The sequence below is a fragment of the Anopheles merus genome, chromosome 2R, assembly GCF_017562075.2.
Source record: "Anopheles merus strain MAF chromosome 2R, AmerM5.1, whole genome shotgun sequence".
NCBI classification, from domain to species: Eukaryota; Metazoa; Arthropoda; class Insecta; order Diptera; family Culicidae; genus Anopheles; species Anopheles merus.
In genome coordinates, this window is record NC_054082.1 from 4,483,120 (window position 1) to 4,507,919 (window position 24,800).

The 24,800-nt window shown below is 46.2% G+C and overlaps 2 protein-coding genes across 2 annotated transcripts; one reads left to right on the top strand and one right to left on the bottom strand.

Annotated features, from left to right (window-relative positions):
- Positions 1-2,109: 2,109 nt before the first annotated feature.
- LOC121590255 lies at positions 2,110-14,786 on the top strand. Its single transcript, XM_041909739.1, has 2 exons — positions 2,110-2,730; positions 13,839-14,786. Exon 2 carries the CDS (start codon positions 14,016-14,018, stop codon positions 14,247-14,249), a length of 234 nt encoding a protein of 77 aa, XP_041765673.1. The 5' UTR covers positions 2,110-2,730; positions 13,839-14,015; the 3' UTR covers positions 14,250-14,786.
- Positions 14,787-18,999: 4,213 nt separating this feature from the next.
- LOC121590005 (WD40 repeat-containing protein SMU1) lies at positions 19,000-20,818 on the bottom strand. The gene is made up of 2 exons (XM_041909324.1): positions 20,690-20,818; positions 19,000-20,618 (listed from the first exon to the last, which is right to left on the bottom strand). The coding sequence occupies exons 1-2, from the start codon at positions 20,713-20,715 to the stop codon at positions 19,115-19,117; spliced, it is 1,530 nt and encodes a 509-aa protein (XP_041765258.1). The 5' UTR covers positions 20,716-20,818; the 3' UTR covers positions 19,000-19,114.
- Between the last annotated feature and the right edge of the window lie 3,982 nt (positions 20,819-24,800).

A 24,800-nucleotide genomic window follows, 5' to 3' on the forward strand; every position in this document is an offset into this window, starting at 1 on the left:
CTTCCAATATCCGAACGAGCGTCTGACGGGTCTCTTGACCCCCCACTGGAGAGAGAGCGGCCCCCTTCCTTGGAGCGGCCCCGACCAACGGATTCCGAAGCCACGCCGTCCTGCTAGTCTAGCTGACTCATTTGGAGCTTCCCGCATTTACTTCGCAGCCCGTCTGCGGCCTCGAAACGGTCCGGCGGGCGCATCCGGGGCGGCGGACACGGCCGAAACGGGCGCGCGGTCGGCTGGGCGGCGGGTAGCGAAAGGCGATTGAAATTTATTGCAGTTGCTTGAAATGTTTCAACCGCAACGGTCCGATTCCAACAACAACAATGAAATTCAAAAACGGCGATGAAATTTGAATTTTTTCTGAAATATTTCAAGCGGGACCGTTAAAATGGCGCATTTCTCGATTCACGGCGCATGCATTCGCGGCTATTTCGGAGATTTTTGGCGAACTTAGATGATATTTATGATTGAAAACAAACGAAACAGCTGAGCTAGCACCCTCAGCCGCCTCGCTATACTCCGATTGGAGGGAAGAATGTGGCCTGCGTGCCATTTCACATATCGATGAAAGCGACTCCACCAACGACTCCAGTCGTGCGCTTCCGTGTTCGCACCACCCGAACAAAACCGAAAATAGATCCCAAGACTGGCATGGAAGTATTCCCACTCAATAAACGTTCATCAAATCTGTTCCCTTCCTTGTTTGATTTTGCATCCCTACCGTATCGGCTGCATCCCCAACAGCCCCGTGCCAGTCCTATTTCGTTGAATGGAGCGGCAATAGCAATTAATATCACAAGACTGTCATATGAATTCATGGACGCAGGAGCTAGCATCAGCGTGGAAGAAATAATAACGTCACTATGAAACGCATTTCTGTGTCACCATAAAAGCATCGACACCACTTATACGACCGTGTTCATTGGCGTGTGAGACGTGCCTAAACAGTTCGACAGTATGCTGCCACGAAGAGTAATTATTACGAGAAGACATTCAAGGCCATCATAAACACGATGCTTATGTCGTTCCCAAAACTATAAAATCCTTTCGTTATTTGTTCGGTTTGTGAGCCCTCCATGACGGCTGCTATCTGCTCTTACTGATGAAACCTCGTTTAATGCAGTTTCTTCTTATTTGATAGCTGTTGTTATCGTCCAAATTCGGTTTTATATGGTTCAAGACGGATAACGATTAGATAGGTATACAATATACAATAAGAGCTGTATACTAATTTCAAAAAGTAAGAAGCTATCCTACTAACAAAAACCACTTAAACACGCTTACCCGCTGTACTTTAAATCTAATTGGAACGAATTGCCAGTTCCCTCTAACGCCTCAGCGACATTAAAAATCCAAACAAGCTATATACACACCCGCATTGAGTAACGAACCAGACAACCTGTTGGTCGTCGCCGAACCAATTGTTTACCGTAGTCGGCATTAAAGAGCATAGCCGCCGATTAAATGTCGTTTATGAGCCGTTTGCTTTGCTGGGCCTGGTTGGTTCTTCTCCTTCCGCTCCGATAGCTTCCTTCCATGACCCGCCCTTCCCCGACCGGCCCCAGAAGACAAAGGGACGCACGGAGCAAGTGTCATAGCAAATAAGTTATGGCGCGAAACGAAACAAACGGCAGCTCCACGCATGGTGAGCAGTACTGTAGGGAGTGCATGGAGGGTAGAGCAATGAGCGCGAAACGGAGAGTACAATGAAAGTGGGAGAAAGAGAGCGAGTTTCGAAGATGGTGATGGTCGCAAAATGGTTTCGTACGCGAGATTTCTCCATTCAAAGTGGTTCTGTATTGTAATCGGTATGATCTACATTCGACCCAATACAAAAATGTTTAGGACATTTATCTGATAAGAATAATTTTAGTTTTTAATAGAATTCCAATGGTTCCCAACAATATCCACACTAACAAAATGGAATGCTGATAACGCTTGGAGCTCCGAACACAGTTTCTACTCACAACGTACCATCTCTAATCGCTGAGTGTTTGAAGAAGAGAGCCAAGATACACGCGGAGAGAGCCGTTCTCCGGCATTGTTGTTGATGTATCCATATCGACCACGGCCAACTATAGATACAGTTCCAGTCAGTTTCCTTCTGACGGTCTGTGAGTGCGCATCCCGTTACCGAGGCCCAGTCTCGTTCGAAAGAGCGAACTAGTTCGTACTTTTGCGTGAAAGTGTCCTTGCAACAAGCAACAAGTGTACACAGTCGGCGAGATCGGTAGCAGTTGCGCGCAGAAACCATCCCTTGGCTAGTGCCGCCAGCATATTTCATTTACATTTTCTACAACTAAGGCTAATGAATTAAATGCAACCAGCTGGGAAAGTGTTCGTCATTGGGCAGGGAACGCTGTCGCTCGTTAGGGTACACAGCAACTTCAGTGCCGGTGATATCATCATGTAAAATTCGCTGGAAACGGTGTGTTGTCCGTGGTACAAGGGCACACGGTGATCCCACGTACATCCATTAAAACGTTACCCAAACTGCCCGGTTTGGATGTGTGTTCGTTTGACGTTCTTGGGAGAAGCAGTGATACTGACAACAGTCCACTCCAACCATCGGAAAGGGAGTGCATTTCTCGCGAAGGTGGAACATTTCACCCCACAGCAAGATAGATTTTGATTAATGGGCCACCGTTCAATAGAAGCCAGCAATACCCATCAGAGCGTTTAAGTGGAAGACAACGAACCGACAACGGGCGGTGATGAAGATGAAATAATTTGGTGAGTAACATGGTCGTCCCTTGCTCGAAACCTTTGGTGCCATTGGCAGTGGTGCCCAGGATAGTAATCAGCAGCGGCAGCAGCATCACCACAGTAACCGTCTGCTTTGAGCAGCGCAGAGAGTGAGACAGGAAGACAATAGCACAAGGCGAGGTGCTGTAATTGAAGTCAACTTCATTTACAGCGTCTCCGGCACAGCTTCACTTTCGTCCCTGGTGTGGGAAATTCGTTTTTCGATCGAAATGCGCTTCTAAAATTAACATTTTAAAACCGTTGCACCACCCTGGGAACACACCGAGCGAGCATGCCGAAACACTTGAGGACGACGATAGAGCAGCAAAAGGTTAATAGACACATTATCATTCCGTCCAGTATCCCCCCCTCTTCCCCTCAGGACGTAGTGGTGTTTGCGTCGTGGGAGCGTTGAAGCGTGTTTTGAAAATTATCTCCAACACCGCGCTGACGCCGGTCGGCGAACACAAACGACCAGGCTGCTCCATCGCTGCCGCACGTGCTGCGCTGGAGGAAGCAGGGAAGCCCAAAAGGGCGCGAAACAGTACGATTTCGCGCGCGTAATAAATGTCTCGCGCAGCGTTGATGGCAGATGATTGACGTTTGGTAGATTGTTTCATTAGCTTGGGATCCATTCGACGCGCGTGCTGTTGTTGTTGTCAATGTGTGTGTGTGTGTTTTCCTCGAATGATTTAGAGTGGATTTTAGGGGAATCCAGGAATAAATGTCATTCTATGTTTAGAAAAAAAATCCTCCCCAACAACAACAGCAAAAAAGCCGCATAATCCCATTCAATATTACTGTCAGTTGAATTTTCTCCCCCCCCCCCCCAAACAACAAAGATTCAATTTCAAACGTGAAGGAATTTGATTAGATTTTTTTTCCCGAAATGGCAATTTTGCAACACACTTTCCCCACTTTTCCATCCCATCGAACGACGCTCAGGCTAATCTTGCGTTAACCTGCGTATTTCTCCTACATGTCTCCGCCTCCTACATGTGTGTGTGTGTGTGTGTGTGTGTGTGTGTGTGTGTGTGTGTGTGTGTGTGTGTGTGTGTGTGTGTGTGTGTGTGTGTGTGTGTGTTCACCGACCCGAGGCAAAGGCCAAGCGAACGAGCCACGGTCACGGATACAACAGAAACCTCCGCACCCTTCATCTCCAGACCATACAAGCGTGGCTAAACGTCCCACCTGTGGGTGATTTGATAAATTGCCTCGGCAAGCCTTCTCCACACGCACACTCACACGCCTCACACCGTTGACGGTAGGGGCGCGCACAAAAAAAAAACCGGCGCGTCACAGTTTAGCTTGAGCGCGCGTAATCCAATCACGTCCATGGCTCTAAATTCCATCCACAGCCAGAGACACGGCCCACGGTGGAATGGGGCTGAGGAAGGAACAAAAAAGGCTTTCCCTTCGCACCGATCCACCAGCCGGACCGGATGCAGCCACCATTCCGGCACTTCCGGGGAGGGGTTTGAATAAAGAAGCTTCCACCAAGCCACCTGGTTACGCGCGAACGCTGCCCGTTACAAGCAAGTGCCAATTTACAGCGAACTGTTCGATAATCTTCGGCCACAATCCGTTTAATGCGTTGCTGCTCTGCGTGTCTATGAGCTCATGAGCTCCTATTATTATCATTATTGCTCGTGCAGCAGCAGTCAGCAGCAGTGCAGGAATGGAAACGAGACGACCGTAATTCCTCACGTTAATCGAATGGTTTAGAGCGTTGTTTTAACGACCCCCGTCCTTCTGGATGATGGCTGGCAGTAAAACCATCATTCAAATGATTGCAGTATGGTAATGTTTATTGTATACTTTATGGATCTAGTTTATGTTTCTAGTGAAGCAAAACGATTATATTAAATATCAAAGCTCCGGCAAAACAGTCTTAAAGCTCGGGAAAAAAAGAAAACGAACGCATTTTTTTCGAAACATACACACCCAAAGCTAAACACTTCAAAGCAACTCCTCTCTCGGTAGCTTCTGGCCGTAGTGCGCTGTTCGCTTGTCATTGGAGAATTTTCCTTCGCACAGCTTTTCGTCTTTTACGATGGAAATCCCTTGTTCACGTACAGTCCTGTTTCGGACGCGTCGGATGTGTGGACGTGCATATCTTCGGTTCTATTTTCACTACGCCGAAGGAACGGAGAGCTCCTGCTGTGACTGGGGATTCGACAGCCGATCGGCACACATACAATCCTACCTATGCGGAACCTGATTTCCGGCAGGGAACAATTTGCCATTCCACTCCCGCTTTCCACTACTGCCACTGGGGGGGGGGGGGGTTTCGTTGTTGTCCAAAGTCAAAGACCGTGGACGAATGAAAGAGGTTAGCATAATGTGCACCCGAGCACGAGCGTAGATGTATGTAGCAAAGCAATCCCAGTTGGCAATCCCACGCAAACGGCTCGTTACGTTCCGCTCGTTACGGTAGCCAATACAGCGCGCGATGCTGTGGATGATATCGCTTCGAACTAAAAAGACCAATTTGACGGTATCGTAAATTGAGTTGTGCCACGGCAAAACAATACACTAACGCGGACAGCACAACGGACAGTATTACTAACGGTGGAATGGTCGCTACACGTTGAAGGGAGCTTCTCTTCGAGAATGAAATTGGATTCGCGTTGGATTCGATGCGCTGCGGATAGGTTGGTTGCGAAGAATAGGAAGCACAAGTAGGCGAGCGAGCTGGTTTGTTTCATCTTGTTCCATTCTCACGGCTACACGGGCGCTTCTGCTGCTGCTCCTGCTATGTTGCTAGCAACTGATGGGTATTTTTTGCGTCCCTTCTTCACCAGTTGTGATTTGGGATTGAGGTTTTGGGTTGCGGTTGGGGTTTTGTGTTGTACAATTGTTTTCTTTCCTTTTTCTTTGTTACGCTTTCTTTTGGTTTTTCTTCGGAAGCGAAAGTGGAAACGCGATGATGAGAAAAAGCGTTCACTTTCTGGATCATTAACGCGCGTTCGTTACACAGTGGTGCAAACTGAGAGACAGAACCGTTTCTAGATTCGATAAATATTTCTTCTATATTGTTTGCGACAGTAAAAAGTCAACAAATTGCAGCAGATGCTCCTGTGCCAGATGGTTCCGGTGCTAAAGAAGTCGGTACATCAGCGATCGTCAATCTTTGGCGGGCGTTTAAATCAAACCCTTCCTTTTTTTGTTTGCAGCACTGATTGATGGGAAAAGTCCTCCGATGTTTTTTGGGGCGATACTTGAGGAATTAGATTACATTTTGTTTTTATCCAGATTTTAGTACTTTTGCTCTTCCACAACATGACCACCACTATCCCAGTGTGCACAGTAATGGCGAACAGGAGCAAGTTAACGATCATCCTGGGGAATGGGAAAATGGGAAGAGACGTATACAGCAGGATGTTGAATTACTTATTCCACCACAGCAAACGCTCAATCAGAAGATGTTTTCGATGCTGCCACTTTAGTGGAAAATTGCTTTCAGACATTCCGGCCAGGGCTGTCTCATCCGCTCTCTCCGTTCCCCCCTCCCCAAATGGACTCAGAACCATTCCTGCGAAAGGGGATACCATATTTGCGGGACGGAACGGACATTATTTCAACCATATGCACACATTCTCAGCATACTCGGGCAGCATTTTGTGAGGATTTTGTTTACCACACAGTGTGCTTTTTAGCAGAAATAAACCATTCACCTGTGGGCCGGGTGAATTGTTGCCTTCTTTTGCACAGTGGACCATTCCATTCCAACTTTCAGAAGGTTCAGAGTCAAACATTTTTGAGAATTCCAAAAACAGAACCGAACGGTGATATAAAAAAACGAAGAAAAAGAAGCAATGTCACTCAACCATTCAAAAAAGGTTCACGCAGTGCAAGAATTCGTCTTTCTGATGACTATCAGCAAACTAAGGTGTGCGTCCGGTTTGTTGTTTGAATTCATTTTCATTTTCACCATCTTCGTTCAAGGCCGCAACATCGTTCGTTTCATTTGGTTTTAAATGGAAAAGATATATAGATGAACCGCTTCACAGGCTGACCTTTAACATTTGGCCAAGCATTGCTGGCAGATAAACAGAAATACGAGCCATTTCTGTATAAAACATCAAACCATTCCCATTCGGAACTGTTTACCGGCCGTGGGAGCATTGAATAATGTAACGGCAGGGAGCACTGTACCTGGAAAGCTGGAAAGTTTCGCTTCGCTCAAACAATCGGCACTGTGTACTGCTGATTGTAAAACTTTGTTTGTGGAGAAACGAAAAACAAAAACCCATGAAAAAGAAGCACTAAACGATTGCGCCCAACTGGGTGTGTACGGGAGGGTAGCCTACGCCGGGAGAGTTCCTGCGTTCTTGTAATGAACGGGAAGTCCGGGGAAGGAGCTTCGATCAACTTTCGAATTTCTCTTCGAGACGGCATTGAAGGACCGGATCGGAAGGAATGCAACGATCAGAGTGATTACTTTCCCACAACAACAGCACCAGCAGCAACAGCGAAGGAAGTTGCGTTCTAGCTGCCTTCCCGGAAAAGCTAACCACGCGACACTGACTAAAGCGAGTGGAAGTTTGTTTGCACCATTTTACAAAACAAGCGCGCCTCGATACGCGCCGTGCCGCATTTAATGGTGCTTGGTTAAAGTTTACAGACCCGTCCCATCAACATGATCGATGTTGGTGGCCGTTTTCTAGCCCGCCCAACCTCTTGGGCGAACGCTTATTGATGTCATCATTTTCCGGACCACGCTGAAGAATTCCCGTGGGGATTTTGCGATCACAGCGAAAGGAGGCTCCCGTGGGATTCTTTTACTTTGGGCTGGTTTTCTGCACCCACTCGAGGCTGGAGACGTGGCGTGATGTCATGGTAGAGTTGTTTCAAAGAATGGAACGAACAGCACCTAATCACATTACACAAACGCTCGATTGCTGATGTTGTTGTTCTCTCTCTCTCTCTCTCTCTCTCTCTCTCTCTCTCTCTCTCACCTTCTGGAATTATGCTCGAATCGTCTTAGCGCAGGGTAAAAGTGGATTTTACGAAAACTTTACTGTCTCTAGTGGGAAAATCAATCATAAATCGCTGCCTTACTGGGAAACAAATACAGAAAACGGAGCACCGATGGATAAACACACAATTCAATTGAACCAGTGCTCGTTCCACCTTGCTAAGCATTGTTCCCTTTCGCCGCTGCTTTGCTTGCGAATTCAATTCCACCCAATTCTGTCTGTCAGCCAATATACACGCACACACAACTCGAGCAATGTTTTTGGCATCAAGAAATAACATAATTGTCTTCGACAGCCGGTAAGGCCCTCCGTGCCAGCTCCGCGCCAAAGCTTCGATGCCGAACGGTTGAACGATGGTTGGAAGGAGTTAAATATACAAATGCTTATGGCTGTACTGGGAAAACCAGTACGCACCAGACGCTATTCCGCCGGAAATGACGGGAAATTCGAACAACAAACAAAGCAACTTGATGCCGATCGGGGGGGGAAGGGGTGCTATTTACCGACTAACAAGAAATTTGATGGAAATTTTGGCCCAACAGCATAGCAATCATTACTTTCCTCTGGAATTGATTAGCGGAGCACTTTGTGATTGATCATGAAGTCAAACAAATGCATTAATTAAAAAATGTGTGCAATGCATGCAGAGAGCAGCGATGAAAAGCGTTGGCTCAAACTTTGCCAAAAGGCGATTGTGAATAACGGCAATGAACTTGTATGGGCACGATGAAAAAAAAAAGAAAGGAAAAATTACCCTGTTTTATTAAAAAGAAGCGACCTTTTTCCATGAATCGTTAAAAAATGGTTCAGCCGAACGGCTTTGCACCCGCCACTTAGCAGATTAGGAAATTTTTCACAATTTGCTACACCGTGCTGGACGACCCCGGTGGTGCTTTAGGGAAAGGTGCTTCAAGCACTGGGTACCGCTGGGGAACCGTTTCTTTCGGCACTAATTAATCATTCATTTGCCGAAGAGTTTCTCAATACAGATTGCTCTCATTAGCAACAACATGCACGTGCTTGTGAAAGTGAACAACAGCCGGCTTTGATGGTAGGACTTCCGGCTCTTTTTCTCTCGGCTCTGCAGAAGAAGCCCGCTGCATGAAAGTTTGTACGGTGAGGTCTGTGCAGTGGAAAGGAATCCAGAAAAGTTTCCACGTGCGTATACTTTTTTGCCAAACCCTCACGTCCGTTTTTGACCGATTTTTAAGCATCTATGAGTGCAAAACCTAAACAAGAATCTGTACAAGTTACTCCATAACTCAAAACACTGCTGCGGCACCGTGACTGCGCGGGAAAGAAAATAATTCATTTCGCTTTCGCTTTGATGCCAGGTAGCATCATTAAGACTGCGGTGTAATCTCACCTATTCATTCCTATTCCAAAATCAATACCCATCGCAAACCGTACATCACATTGCCCAAGCCATCCCCAATCCATCCTGATTAGCTGTCCTGTGCGACTGTGGCGACCGAGCGGTCATGGTTACCGACGCAAGGCCGACCTAGACTAATGCGTATCCTTTTACAACGTTCCCGCTGTTTTGGGGGAGGTGGTGCGTGTGTTTTCTGCACTTTCTGATTGTGTCGTTAGCGGGCGAGCGGGTTGGGGCATGGTTTTCGGTATGATTATTAAATTTCTGTTTGTTTTCGTTTGAAAAGATCTCGAGCGAAAGACAAGACGAAGGACGACAACATTGGCGATGGTGGGTTACGGTTCTGTGTGATTGATTATGCTATTAGGCATGGTATGACAGCGTTCAAGAGACGGCATAAGTAGCATGCTAAAAGAGAGAGAGAGAGAGAGAGAGAGTGGAAGAGAGAGAGAGAGAGAGAGAGACATGTGCCGTATGAAGATAGTTCAGATAAATAAATAATGAACTTTTCTCATTAATGGGCCATATAGGAACATAAATTGAGCTTTTGTTTTCATATTTTGTACAGAAAATGGAGTCTTTCTTTCTATTGTTTTGAATTTTAAACCATTTGGGGTGCATAAATATTCAAATTCATGAAAAAAAAACCTAAAAATACATGTTTCTCATACTTTTGGGAAGCTTTCATGACTCTTTCTTGCAGGAAATGAACTTTATGTTATGGGAAGTAGACTGGATAGCACCCTTTTTGAAAAATCCAATAGGAATTTCTAATGATCTTGTCCAAAAAGAGTGCCACATAATCAAATTCCCATCAAATAAAGTTATCTTCTCATAAGAAAAAGGAAGAAAGTGTCCCACAAGTATTATAACCCCTGAAACCTTCATAGCTCCTTCCTCTCCGTACTAACTCCTTCTGTTAAAAGGAATATATTTAAGAACCTGCTCGATGCTACACAGCTTGTTATCATCATGTAGCGTCCTTACTCGTAAATGTTGAAGGGAACAACACAGCACTTGCCAGCATGCAAACTCCCGCCCCGTCGACAGAGCTTCTGTGAATGAGTTCCGTGCCCTCGCCAATTTTAAGACCATCGCTCACCAATCAATTCCAATTTAAACCCCATTTGCACACTACTCACCACCGTCAGAGCATTTGCACCGATTGACGCTTAATCATGGTGCAATTCTGCCATAGGCTGCAATCGGCCCTTCTCAATTTCCAGCCCGAGCGGAGCTTCTTCCCGTTTTGAGATTCTCGTGCACTTCTCGTGAATGCCGTTCTTGCTTCACATTCAACTGAGTTCGAAAAAAAAAACCTTCCGGAAGCGTAATTCCGTGACGGAATCGGTTCCAATTGATTCTAATCGAACAGTGAAACACCAATCAGTCATCGGGTCTCCCTAAGGGTCTGCAGTCAATGTGTTGCGGCGTATTACAAACGCCTATTGCTTACGAAGAAAACCCACCCACCGGCTGCTGCTGGAAAGCCATTCATAAGTTGTGCACGGTTCGTTTACCTAATGCCGTCGATTGTGCTGCCGTCGCTGTCGGCTTTAATCAGTGACGCCATTCAGCGCCAGTTTAGTTCGTGGAAAATGTAGTCATACTTTTTTTTCCTACTTACATTCCTAATTGAAGAAACCCCTGTGTATCGCTTGTAAATACTGACGGCAATCGATGGCTGAAATACTCTTTTTAAGCGCACCTTTTATCCGCTGCACACTTCACTCTGGGCACAGGGTCGGGTGCCCATGGCTGTGGAAACCCTCTCGGAAAAGAGATTAAGGTTTTTCGCAAAACGTTTGCTCCCGATTACGAAGAAGGTAGTGGAAAACAAAAGATTTAAAGATGTTTTATATTTTAAAGAGAGGCTTTCGTCATCCTTTAATTGAATCAGCCCAAAAACCCATCTCCCGAGGTTCTGTTTGGAGCTTCACTTAAAATGCCATTCAGTAGCTGCTCAACAACAACAAAAAGCACGCTGTGTATACATGGAGCACTTGCTTGACAATGCCTTTTTTTGTTATTTGATTCGAAAAGTAATGACAAAAAGCACTTCACCGGGATGTTCCGCTTGGATGGAGGGAAAGTTGCTTCACCTTTATGTGGACACCATTTACGACCGTTGTCATCCATGTGTCCGGTGGTTGGGGAGATCGAGCAACAACAGCAACCAAAAAAAAAAAAAAACTCCAACCCACGGTGCGGATTTCATTTATAATTCATTCCAATTCGAACAGCAACCAAATCTCCCCGATGGCACATTGCGCACGCCGTGTCAGTGCACCGGAACGACCTTCGCGTAGATCATCTTTTGTCCATGGAAACGCATAAATATTTCAAGCGTTGTTGCCATCAATTCGACCAGAGGAGACCGAAACCGAGCGACACACTCCAGGCAAGAAAGGCAATCTATTTCCAGCTGGCTGTTGGTGCGTGGATGGGAAGACGGAGCAGTAGCAGCAACAGCAGCAGCAGCAGCAGCGGTAGCGTCTCGTTTTACGTTAAATTTAATTTTACCGAAATTAAAATACAGCCTGTCCCTTTCGCCTAGAGTCGGCAGCTTATTTGCAGCTTGTTTAAAGCTAGCGACAATATCCGGCCCCGGAACGAGCCTCATTTTCATAACATAAACAGTGTACATTGCAAGCAACAAATGCGGCCGGCGGGCTAAATCATTAGCCCAAAACGGTGTGCTCACAGCAAAAGGCTCGCTGCTCCACTGTCAAGGCTGTTGTATCCGGCCGGTAGGGCGAAAGGAATCGTAGGGAGAAAGAAATCGTACCGTAAGGCAGCTCCCGCAAAACCTCCTCCCCCCCCCCCCATGTTGGCTCCGTTTGTTGCAAATGTTTCGCCGACGCTCCGTGTGCCTGGGAGCGATTGTTCAAGCGTCAGTGCCCTTTGTAGTTCTGTTGAGCTGTTTGGCGAATGAACTGGTGGCGGCGAGGGGGAAAAAAGGCAAAAGTAACAGCAACCAGTTTGCGTTGGAAAGCTCCAGTGCTGCTGGAAAGCTCGCCCCCCCCCCACCATTTAACCCCCATAGTCCCGCGCCCGACCGGGAGCGTCGACACGCGCCGTACCCCAGCGGCGTTGCGTTCGTTTGAGCAGAAAAAGGATTTAGTCTACCTTTTAATTAATATCCTTTTGCCGCTGCTGATACGATCAACCTGTGTCCTGCCGAAGGCAGGGGAAATGCCGAACCTCTGTACGCCTTTGTTTAGGTGTATGTGTGTGCGTGTGCGTGTGTGTGTGTGAGTGTTAAAATATATCCACACAAATTGAATGTTACGCAATAAGTAATTAAAAAACTTCTTCACACACCAGTCCTTGACGAAACCTTATCGGCCTAGAACCAGCCCATCAAGCGTCTCTCTTCTTCTAGCTCTCTCTCTCTCCCCATCTCGCTCTCGCTCTCGCTTGCCATCTTTTCCTCCACAAACGGGGTTTGTGTGTCATTACACTCAAATTGATGCTGATCCTTGTTCTTGCATAATAAGCCCCTAGTCCTAGCAAAGTCGCTTTACACTGGAACTTTCGCTCGACGTACGTACCACGCAAAACGGCAAAAATCCTTTCATTTATATCATTTCCAACGGTTTCGATGATACTCCCACTTCCAAGCAAACAAACAAACACATCCATACGCCTGCTGGGATGGGGTTTCTACTGTCACACGTATTCATTTTCTGCTTCTCTCTCTCTCACACACATACACTCACAATGCATGCTAATATATGCAGAAAGTCCCATTGCCTTGGGGAAGGAGGGGGAGCGTTGAAACCACAAATCGTGCAACCGTACCACAACTCGGCACCTGCTCGGTGGATGAAGAGAGGGAGAAGCAAAACGCCGGTAAACTTTACCATTTAAACGCATTTCATTTATTTTGTAATTCCACTTCAAACTCTAAACAATCTTTGAGTAAACAAATTGAGCGCTTGCCAAACACAAACACACACACACACACTGCGTTCGGAAACACAAACACTGGCACCATGGTACACGCGCGCAAACCGCCCGGCTTCGGAAGCGATTGGCATGCGAAAAGGTACTTCAAATTTGGCCAGGTTTTTTTCTCTCTTCTACTTTATTTTAAGTGCTAGTACACAAAATAAAATGTCTGTTGCTTTTGCTACACATCCATCAGCACATCATTTCCACCCTGGTAAGATGATTTATTTTCAACAGGCGTCCGTCCAGGCGCCTCCATCCTGACATACACACCTCTGAAGAGTAGGATTTAAAAGGGGGGTTTGGTAGTGTGTGTGTGTGCCTCCTTTCTCCGCACAACACAATCAGCACGCTCATTAGCGTGCTTTCACCTTCAAACAGGCGGTAGAAGGGGGTACATTCTTTTTGCGGCAAAATCAATCGGTACGCGCAACGGTGTGCGCAACGGTGTTCGAGCACGTGCCCGAACCGAAATGAAGCGCATTGTTCACGCTACAATCTTGCACCTTTGCTTGGTCGGTGTATGTATGTGTGTTTGTGTGTGTGTTTATTCTTCTTGGACTGTAAAATTCAGTATGCAAGGATGAGCAAGTAATAAATGCTCAATGGTTGGAAATGGCTGCCACTGACACGTGTTACGTGCAGCTTCGTTCCTGAGCTGACCACACCACCATTGTGTGCGGTTGTTGAGGTTTACTGAACCGTTCATATCATGCTCAACTTTTAAACGTATTTTATGTAATTTGTAAGTAATATCTTTCTTTCTTTTTTTGTCTTACTTTCAGAGAGCTGTATGAGCTGTATTATTGTATCGAACGTGTCCGAGGGAAATACACTCTAGCAGCACCATCAACAAACCACCTGTACGACCAGCTGGTTCTACCTCTCGTACCAACAACACACACACACACGTCTCCGTTTTAAAAGTGGCGCCTAAAACGCACCTAGCAACGCCGCGCGAAATGGAGGGCGAGGTCAGCGTGCTGCTGGTCATTACCGTGATCATCGGCACGATCCTGATGACCTCGCTGCTGGCCTGCTACATCTGCGTGTTCCGCCAGCTGTGCTGCTCGCGCGATATGGACCTCGACCGGAGCTACAGTACGCGCGGCTCGAAGCGCACGTTGCGCGACAGCACCAACCTGGCGGAGATCACCAACATCACCAGCCAACAGACGGAGATCGAGAAGGTTTAGCTAAGGGCGGGCGAAGAGGCCATCACTTCGCTCTAGAACTTCGCCCGCCAGACAGAGCCTTCGAGCCCAAACCCAACCCACACCATGAGTTCACGTCACACGGTGGCTGTGTTGTACATGTAGATCATCTTGTAAATAGTGCTTCTCACATCCGGCCTTTGCTCTCCACCTTCCATCCCTCTCCAAGTGTACCTCATCTCTGTAAGACCCGTCCGTAGTAGCTACGTTTAGGAAGTGTTTCCAAAACGAGAATGCTTCTTTGAAGGGATGCGATGGAACCAAAATTCTAGTCAGTATTAGTTAGCTCTTCCGTCTGTGCAATGAAATTAAACTTCCAATGATCCGAAGAATAAACAGCAAACATTCTGTTGTGTGTAACTTGTAAAAAAACGAATGCTCCACAATCGGTCGATGTTTGTATACGTGTGAGTTCGTGCATGTTTGTGTGTCTGTTTTTATAGTTCTAGCAAGCGAACACTGTAAAGGTCACTGTAAAGGCAAATAAACATGTTACAATGTATCTGTTTTAAAGTAATTGAGTATGAAGTTGATTAATATTTCTGACAATGAATAGCTTCCACGAACAATTTCGCTTATCGTCTCTCCACCAGCGTTGTTCCGGCGCCATCACTAATGCGGTGGATTATGTTCCGCCGAAAATTACCATCTTTGGGCAAACATTTGCTCACTTTGTCGGCCGGAGCTCGGAAGATAGATAAAACGATTCGTGCGATTAAATCTTCCCACCGTCGCCGATTGCGGTAGGAAATTACGCAGCGACATAAACACTAACTACGAGTTACGGTAGCATCAGAATTGGTTGAAAATTGGTTGGCCTAATTCTCACCATTCCGCATACGCTTGGTTTTGCGTTATTGCAGTAAGGAGTGTTGGTGTTTTGCGTGTATTTATTTCCGAGAAAATTGTTTCCTTATTTACCGCTTTACAAGCCAGCAACAAAACCGCAACGTTTCGGCGTGTCGTAATCAATACGCCTGCTTCCGTAAGTAAAACGGCTGCCCGGGATCGAGCTATGATGACCTGTCCAAACCGTACGTTACCGACGCACCTCGCATGTCGGTCGGTTGGAGCTGTTCTCCCAATGCTGCTGACACACGCGTCAGCATCCCAAAACGGTAGAGGCAAGCAGTAAGCGCTCCCCGGGGAGGGGAGAGGACCTTCTTTCACTCAACCAAAAACTGCCCCTGGCTTAGCAGATTAGAACGAACTGTGCATGGTGATGGAGGATGCGAAGGCATCCATAAATCCACAACAAACATCGTCGTACAGGTGACACGACTCGGCCAAAGGACAAAAGGGAATTGCTGCTCAGAGGGGAAGAGCATACCCTGTCGTATGGCAGCCTCCACACAGTTCCGTCCGTGCAGCAAACCTTCTGCTATTTCTTTTTTTGTTTTTCACAAAACGACTTTATCAAATAAACACCTGCAAACCAAAGAGGAAATAACAGAGCAATGTAATGTGTTCCAAATTTTATCGTTATCGTATTTTCCACGTACACGTTTAGGGACGTTCGATTCATTGAAGCGTTATCCTAGGCCCTAAACAGTGCGCGCCCATTCCATTTCTAACAATGGCAACATTATCGCGTCGCTTTCCAGCAAATTTAAGCGAACTGATACGCTGGAATTCTGTGCCTTCACACTGCAAAAGAAAATGAATTTTGAAAGAACATGAAACAATTCCTAGAAGTGAAAAGTCTTGCTGAAAGTTTACAGAATCGAACGACGTGCGACAATATGATATGGCGTATCGTTAGAATGAATTTCCACTACAGTGCGATATCGTGACTCAACAGGGCAGTTATGAGTATTCGGACATCGGACACGAACAAACATTCCATCACGCCCCGTTTTGGATTAAAATCAATTCAATTTCATTACCAAGAGGCTACAAAAAAATGTCTCACGTTGCGTCTTCCATCCAGCAGGAATGGCAGAAATGGAAATTGCGTCCTTGGCCACCTTCCACCTTGGCGGTGTTGGGGACGTCTCAGATCACGTTACTTCCGGTGATCTGAGCTCAAACGATCTCAGATGGTACGGTTTGCAGTGTCTGGGTACAACTTAAGTGATATTTGCATACTATCAAACTGAAATTATCCCACGTAGAAGTATTTCCGGACCTTACTCCCCCCACACGTGGAGGTGGATGTGTGGAAGGATCAATTTGGTTGCCAAAAATATTAACCTACCACCCCATCGTCATCGGCAAGGAGCATCTCGATAAGAGCCAAGAGCCTCAGTAAATTACTCAATTTAATTATCTTCTCCGGTGGCAACGGTTTGGACATCTTCAGGGGCAACGACTACCGACCACGTGGATGCGAACTGAGATCGAGTTGAAAGGCACCGGTTGGTTCGGCGGAAACCCGATCGGATGGAATCGAATTATTGATCAAAATTTGCTTTCAATTCGTTGATGTTTATGCGTGTCTGCGCGTGTGTGTGTGTCTCGGTCTATCATGGAACCGAGGACCACCAACAGGTCGGAAAACCCGTGCCAGTTTGTAACCTATTTTTAGTCAGCAACACTTTTCATAGTACTACTTCCTTGCCCTCCCTCAACAAGCACGACCATCCCTCGATAATTTTCTCTCTATCTCGTTCCCTCACTCTCTCTCACTCATTTCCAAAAATTCACGTGGGTGTCCTGGGTGGTAGTCGGCTTTCAGCTTTTTAATCTGGTGATTTGATACGAGCGCAATGGATTAGAGCAAATTCGCACAGCCAAAGTGAGGTTCGATTTCACGCGCCAGTGGTTGGTAATCCCACGCTCAATCGCTTCGCAAGTTGGCAGTGGCAGTGGCGAGGCAGGGTTTGCTAATTCAATGTACCCGAGCATAAATAAACACCAACCAGCGGTTGTTTAATTGACGCCGAACGGGTTTGCGCGAGGAAGCGTGAGGGCGAGGGCTCATACCGGCATCGATCAGCGGAGGTAATTGAGACTCACACACACACACACACACACACACACACACACACACACACACACACACACACACACACACACACACACACACCCATTAAATCCGAGAAGTAAACTCGTCTGTGAGGTTCGGCACAATTCAATCATGCCAGTTATGAGCGGCCTGATCGGGAATTTCGGGGGGAGGCTGGAATCGATTCGCTGGAAAGTGGTGGTTAAATTATGTCAATAATTGCCACCTCCCAGCCATGTCACCGCATACATTCGCGGCCGGCATTCGAGGGAGTACCGAAATACTTTGGCCGATGCCAACAAATAAGCTGTTGCGTCTACCCAAACGACCCAAACGATTCTCGTGGATGCATTCCAGCGCAGAGATGATTGAATAGCGCACCACATTTCATCGTTCGGACTTCAAACACATTTCAATTTCGGGCGACGAGCGGCACATGCACACCACACCCCGACACCCGCTCCCGAGCTGGCGAGCTCCGTATGTGTGTGTGTTGTATCCGTACGTGCGACGTGGTTTATTTTAGCACAAACCGATAAACAACGCGCGTCCCTCCACGCCGGTCATTTGTGTTTACAAACCGAGACCTCTTTTTTTTGTCTGTTTTGCTTGTATGTGGCGGCTTGGGACATGTGCAGCCACGTGGGAAGAGCTGGGAAAGGATTGATACTTCGGTATCGAGCACACGCGTGGTGGTCGGAGGAGTTGCTCTTTGCAAAAGGGATCACAGTTGTATCCGATGTCAATATTTGTTGTTGAAGTACCTCAAAAGCTTAGTTTGATATGAATTTCAAAACAAAACAATTGCCTTTAGGCTTGTGCGTCCGTATATCGTTGTCGAAGGATGTGAATGAATGATAAGCTGTCCTTCATGCACACAATATTGCTAGCACTCGATTGAACAAGTTATCAAATTATGTTTTACATTGTATTAGAATAGCTTTGGAGTAATTTCCTGGCAGATCCTGCAGGTCACATATGCAGGTCTCAAAGCATGTTATCTCACCAAGCGATGTGCCCCACAGGATCACAGCAGCAAACAGGGGCAAAACCTTGCTCACCAGAATCAATTAGCCATGGGTTATGATTCAATCAGCTTTTTCTGCCCTTCGTCTCTAAGAATCCGCTGCCAAGAATGACGTCGTCCGTCCGTCCGTACGTAACGCAAACGGGCAAACCACGCGCCCCGAGTTGCGAGATCCGTGATGGCGTGAGTATATTTATGGCTGCTGCCTCTTGCAGTGTTACCGCTGTTGCTTGCTTGATTAGGTTCATGCTCGTCGTGGTAATTTCGTTAGTTCGTTGGTCGCAAAACCAGCGCATATTAACTATTGCTCACCAGCACGTGCGTAAAACGGGTCAGAATAAATAACTTCTACAAAGACCCCTTTTCCACTTTCACTCGAGCAATTTCATTCTATTGTTTGGAAGCAAAACTATTTTTTGAAGACAATTTCAACCACTTGCTCTAGTAGTTGCTTGACCATTCTGCCGTCACCCGGCTTCTCGGTAGTAGCTGCCACTGGCCTGAATATACCCGCTAACTGAATTATTTTTCCAGCTCGAACGGGGAGACGGGACCGGTGAAGAAGAAATGCAAACATCATTAGCAGCCCTTTTGTTCGACGTTAACTATGGCGCCCGAGCAGAGGGTGATAGACCTGTGCATCGTAATGTAGCAGCGATTTATTATGCATGCCCTTGCGCCTTGGGAGCAGCAGCAACAGTAGCCCAAACATTTTCTAAGAACGAAATGTTTTCTTTCGTCTAATGCGTACGCTCGCCTTGATGTCACACGGCGCTTGTCCTTTATTGTATGGTATGCTACTACACAAGCAGCGGCTATCGCGTATTGTTTCACACAAACCAACGGATTAATGCTACCCCTTCCCTACCTTCTTTAGGGTTTCCACATCTTCAGCAACCCATCGCACCCGTACGATGCGAGCAGATTCTGATGCGGATGGTGCGTCAGCCCGATGACGTCCTTTTCGTGCACGTTCAGCGTACGCTCCAGCTTGCCCGACGTCACGGAGAAGCAGTACAGCACCAGATCCTCACCGCAGCAGTAAATGAACTCGCCCCGGGGCGATATCGTGGCGCAGATGAAGGCACCGCCCTCGCGCTTACCGGACGAGAACGAGCGCACGATCTGGCCCTGCATGTTCATGATGACGACCGTGTTCGATCGATTGCACACCACAAAGTGTTCCGGGTTCTTTGGCAGTATCAGCACGGAGTTGACCGCCAGGTGCGTGCCGAGCGCTTTGAACGTCGAGATGCATTCGGTCGTCTTGAGCGACCACACCTTTACCGTGCCGTCCGATGAGGCGCTCAGCACGTGATGACCGTCGGGCGAAAAGGCGGCCTCATTCACGAACGACGTGTGGCCGCGGAACTCTTTCAGCATTTTGCCCGACTTCAGCCCGTACAGGCGGATCAGATGGTCGAAGGAGGCGGTGAGAATTTGGCTGTTGTCGCGCGAAAAGTGCAAACAGGTGACGCCCTTCGAGTGAGCTTTCTCGAACCGACGCAAACACTGGCCGGTAAGCAGCTTCCACACCTTCACCTGTCCGTCCTGCGAGCCGGTCGCCAGCATTTCCGAGTCGCGCGAGAACGCCATCGACAGGATGGCTTGCTCCATCATCATGAAGTTGTCCTGGGCCTGGTACTTCAAATCCTTACGTATCTTGCCGGTGGTAAAGTTCCACACCTCGATGAAGCCGTCCACACTGCCGGTGACCAGATACTGTCCGTCGGGTGAAAACAGTGCACATTCTACGTGCGACTTTTGGCCGAATTTGATCTGCCGGGCCAGTTGCGTCGGGTACGACTCATCCTCCTGATCCCTGATGGCCGCCTTACCGCGGAACAGATCGATCGTTGTACCGGGCGGTAGCAATCCTTGGTGCTGCTGCCATTTCAACGCCTGTCCCAGCAGGGCCAACAGTCTCGACGACGGTACCACGGACACCTCACCGGCCAGTGCCGTCGCAATGGCGGCTCGGCGCTTCTCTTTGCTCGAACCTTCCGGATACGCTTCCCGCGGATCGAAATACGCACGCTGTAGCATGTTCTCGAGATGGATGTACCGTTCCGCTTCCTGCTGCTTCAGCATTATCATCGGATCCGTCTGGCGCAGCAACGACCGGGCGGCGCCCAGCTCGCGCAGCTCAATCAGCTCCAGCACTATCTGCTCGTACAGATCGATCAGCTTTTTGTCGGGCAGCTTGAGCGACTGGATCGCCTTCAGCACCGTGTCCCAGTGGCCGTTGTGAATGTCGGACACGAACCCTTCCACGCTGTCGACCGTGTTGAGCGAAACACCCGTCTCCTCCTGCAGTGTTTGCAGTGTTTTGTGTAGGTTCGACTCCTTCAGGTATTGCTGAATAAGACGGATCACACTGAAAAGGAGAAAGAGTGCACAAATTAGGTACCACCCAGCGACACTGTTCTCCTGCTTCACGCAACTTACTCGGCGGATTCAATTTCAATAGACATTTTGCAGAATATTCAGGAAAAAACTAGCGGCAGTCCGATATCGTTTGCTTCCGTCGCGTAGAGCGTTGTTTTGGTACAGCATTTGTTGACAGGCGCAGTGTCAGTGTGTATATGCGCGCGTGTGTGTGTTTGTGTTTGATTTCGAAACGATTCGAAGCTTCTACGTGCACTGAGGAGTTATGAATTAAAAGTTGCTGACTAATAATCTTTTAAATACCCTTTTTTCTCATTCTGTGGAAATTAGGCTACAAAAATCCTTCCAAAAATGTTAAAAATACGATATATTAGAGGCCAACCCAGTTTCAACTCTCTGAGTGTACAGTTTAAACTCAAATCACTATGGGATGTAACAGTTATGGCCACAAGACAAATTTCAAAAATATAATTTAATATCATTTATACGTTTTTTTCTTCAATTAAATGAAACAAATAACGATCTTCACAGTTAAAATGTACTGTGTGTTTCATTATGTCGCACGGACACCATCAATAACTCTTGATGAATGAGGCTTCCATCGCAATTGGAGAAGGTACGCTTTGACCGTTGGGTTTGAAAACACCGTTGGATTAGGTAAAGCAAACAGCATGCAGCACGTGGATGCACTTCACTCAACAGGATTATCTCAACAACATGTTTTCCCTTCTTATTTTCGGATCTTTTTTTCAATACTCCCGAGCAGCCCCAGAACAATGAAATAAAAGGAAACACTTGTTTGTCGAAAAAACACTATCTTCTTTAAATCATTATCTTATATTTTTCGTTAACTCACGTTATTGATTCTTAAAATTACAGCTTTCTTTTGCTTTCCTAGCACTGCTTGTTTGTTTGCTTCTCCTGTTACTCCTGTTTCCTTTGCATTTGTTGTGTTGCATCCTTTGTTTGTGTATGTGTGTGTGTGTTTTTGTTTGAGTTTATTTCTGTTCTTTCTTTCTTTCGATCGCTTGCCTGCGGTTTTGGATCTCTGCGTGTTTATGTGTATGTGGATGTGTGTAGTTTTATCGCTTTGTGCGAGTTCTTTGCCTATGTCTGTGTGTGTGTGTGTCTATCGGTTTGTTGCTTTAATTGTTTATCTCCCGTTTTGTTAGTTTAATGTTTATTCCAGTTTTGGCTCTTTATCATATTTCACCATCACTGTTTCTTAATACCCTTTTTTTTGCTACAACTATCGTGTTCTTCCGCTAGACAGTGGTTTTACCGCGTACATCCAAAATCGTAATCGCTCGCGACCTTGCCCTCCACACACACACACACACGCGCCAAGCACTACTTCACGTTAGGCGAGCTTCGTGCTATTGCTCACCCGCAGAGTGTGCGTGCGTCTGTATTTTGTTTTCTTCTTTTTCTTCGTTTATTAATATCAAAATGAGTTCTATACTCTTAACATTTTCCTTTTTTGTCCAGATACGGTCTTACGTTTTTTGTTATTATTTTTTTATAATTTATGTAACAGTTTATTTTTTGATTATAACAAACAACATTAGGAATTACTTTTTTTTTTCTTAATTGTTTTCAATATTTCTTCATGCTTGCATTTCCTCGCTCGTACAACCACATCCACACACACGCATACATTCTCGCTCTTACTCTCTCTCTCTTTCGGTCGTCCTCTCTACCTCTCTCCCTTGCTCTCTTGATCAATCGATCACTTGCTCGCTCTCCTTTCCCGCGCAAACCGTACTTTGGATTGCTTGTTTGACACGTGTGCTCGTCGACACGTGGATTGTTTAAACTCTTCTTCGGATTTGATGCATGACCTTTCGCTGTTTTGCTTGTTTGTTTGTTTTTTTTTTTTACTTGCTTGCTTGCTCTGTGTTGTTCTGTTGTTATTAGTATGCTTTTATTATAGATAAGTGTAGCCTCCGTCTGCCGCGCGCTCTGCTGCCTGTCTTCGAGGGAAATGGTCAGTAAGTTAGTGGCATTTATAAATGTGCACGAAGCTATTTTAGTGTCCTTTTTTTGGTTTTGTTTTGCTGCTGCTCTCGTTAAATCCGTATGCTTAACACGCGTTTGTGTGTACGTGTGATTTATTAGGATGCGTTTGACTCTCTCTCTCCCTCACACGCACACCTTCGTTTTTTCGTTAGATGATTGACGCGATGCTTACGCAGTGCCAGTTGATTATTGCAATAGATGGTGGCTAGAGAGTGCTTCAAATAAGATAAACATTTATATGACAACCTTTGCCGTCTTGAGTAGCTCAGCTCGCCTTGCGTCGTCTTGCAAGTTAGTTGGAGACATGCCGTGAAAGTTGAAACAACCGATTGTCATTGTTTTTAGTTTGCGCGTTTTGTTTGGCTGTAGCTGCGTTTTGCAGTTTTCTATGAGTGAGTGTACGGTAGTATAGAGGACGAAATGAAAGGTTTCTAGCTGAAATGAAATCGCACCTGTCGCGTGTCCTTTTCGAAGGGATCGAATAAGTAGGGTCAAGCGGGGAGTGGGGGGGGGGAGGGAAGTACTTCAAGGCGACGTTTGCCTCAGTTCATGCATGATCACGCGACGCGACGTCCTAGCGATGTACGAAGATGTCAACTGACGTTACCCGCTATTGCCGCTTGCTTCTCCCAAAAGCACAATGCTATGCTGCTCGCTCGATCTATATTGGCCCTATGGCGTGAATGGTATTTGTTGTATGTATATTTCATTTCCTTCGCTTAGTTTTGGGTTTCTTTTTCTTTGTTTGTTTTGTTTTTGTTAGATAAAATTTTAAATATGTGTTTACTTGTTATAGGCAGTGATTTTCTTTTTCCCCCTTTTTGTTCGTCCTGCTTCGTCCTAGCTTCCCGCGCGTATCATCACTTCACGCCCAAACGTCACCTTCAAAGAAAACCCGAGTCGATGAAGGGAATATGTGTGTGTGTGTGTTTTTTAACTAAAATTCGATATTTCAAACAATTTAATGTAGTTGTAATACTGTATTCTATCAAATAGACAAACACTTTACAGTGGACAGTTAGTTGTACTGAAAAAAGGGATTTAGACGATACAAGATTCAACACTTACTCACGGACTTACACATGCTACGGTTAGCTGGTAGCTCCACTTTCAACGTCAGTACGTGTAAGTACGTATAATTATGTTTGTGTGTCTCTATGTGTGTGTATTTGTGAATGTTCAGGAGGGAAAAAGGCTACTACGTTCGCGGTTTTACTACCCACGCTATTACACCGGTGATCGCGCATGTTTCCATTAATCATACTTGGTTGATATTGGCATATTGCAGAGAGCACACATTGCTAGTAACATGAAACCAATTTTCCATCGCCCTTTTCAAACTCACACAGCACATTCAGCTGATTTTTCCTTCCTCCGTTTGAGCCGTTTTCCCGCTTTCGCACACTCCATTTCTTTGCTGGGCCCCTGCGGGCAGTCTAACAGGCAGTCTTCACAAATGAATCGAATGTACAATCAAACTGAGACGGTATGGCTTTTGTTTGTTCCTATAATGAGTGAGTGAGTGAGTGAGATGTTTGTCTGTCCTATCTGGCCGGGGGAGTCACGTTTCCCTTTTTCTTCCTTTCCTTCTTTGCCTTCATTTACCCGAAATGAGAGAAAAACGTTTATTAATTGAACTAAATATTAGGAGATATTAGCGACCTGCAACTTGCTGGGCTACCTTTGTATACATTTGCCTCTGTATCTGGCCTTCCTCTCTCCGTATCACCTGTATCAGTGTGCTCCCATCCTCCTGCAAATAGATGTTTTGAGCGCGTTCTATTTCCTTTTCCATTTCACTTTTTCTACACTCCCGTCCCGCTTTTGATCGTTCGTTTGACCTTTGACCTTCTAGCTTTCCTTGCTGTATTTTATATGCTTCGCAACTGTGTTTTGTGTTATTTTAGACGGTTTTCCCCTTTATTTTAGCGAGTGTGTTTCTCTCTCTCTCTCTCTCTCTCTCTCTCCCTCTCTCTCTCTCTCTTTTTTTCTCTCTCTCTCTTTCTTTTGCTTATCCAGTTTGGTTTTGTTTGTGTGTCGATTTGTTGGCCTTGTTCTTTTTTTCTGCTTTTGTTTTTCCTTCCCCGGTTAATTCGTTTAATAAGTGGACGCATACATTCTTGATTTACGATTAATTGTTTGCTTTTTTTAC

What these genes read in the sequence shown, in the direction of transcription:
- LOC121590255 (XM_041909739.1), top strand. Translation starts at nt 14,016, where the DNA reads ATGGAGGGCGAGGTCAGCGTGCTGCTGGTCATTACCGTGATCATCGGC.
- LOC121590005 (XM_041909324.1), bottom strand. Translation starts at nt 20,715, where the DNA reads ATGTCTATTGAAATTGAATCCGCCGA. An exon ending in ATTGAAATTGAATCCGCCGA is followed by an intron (nt 20,619 to 20,689) that starts GTAAGTTGCGTG and finishes TCTCCTTTTCAG; the next exon opens with TGTGATCCGTCTTATTCAGC.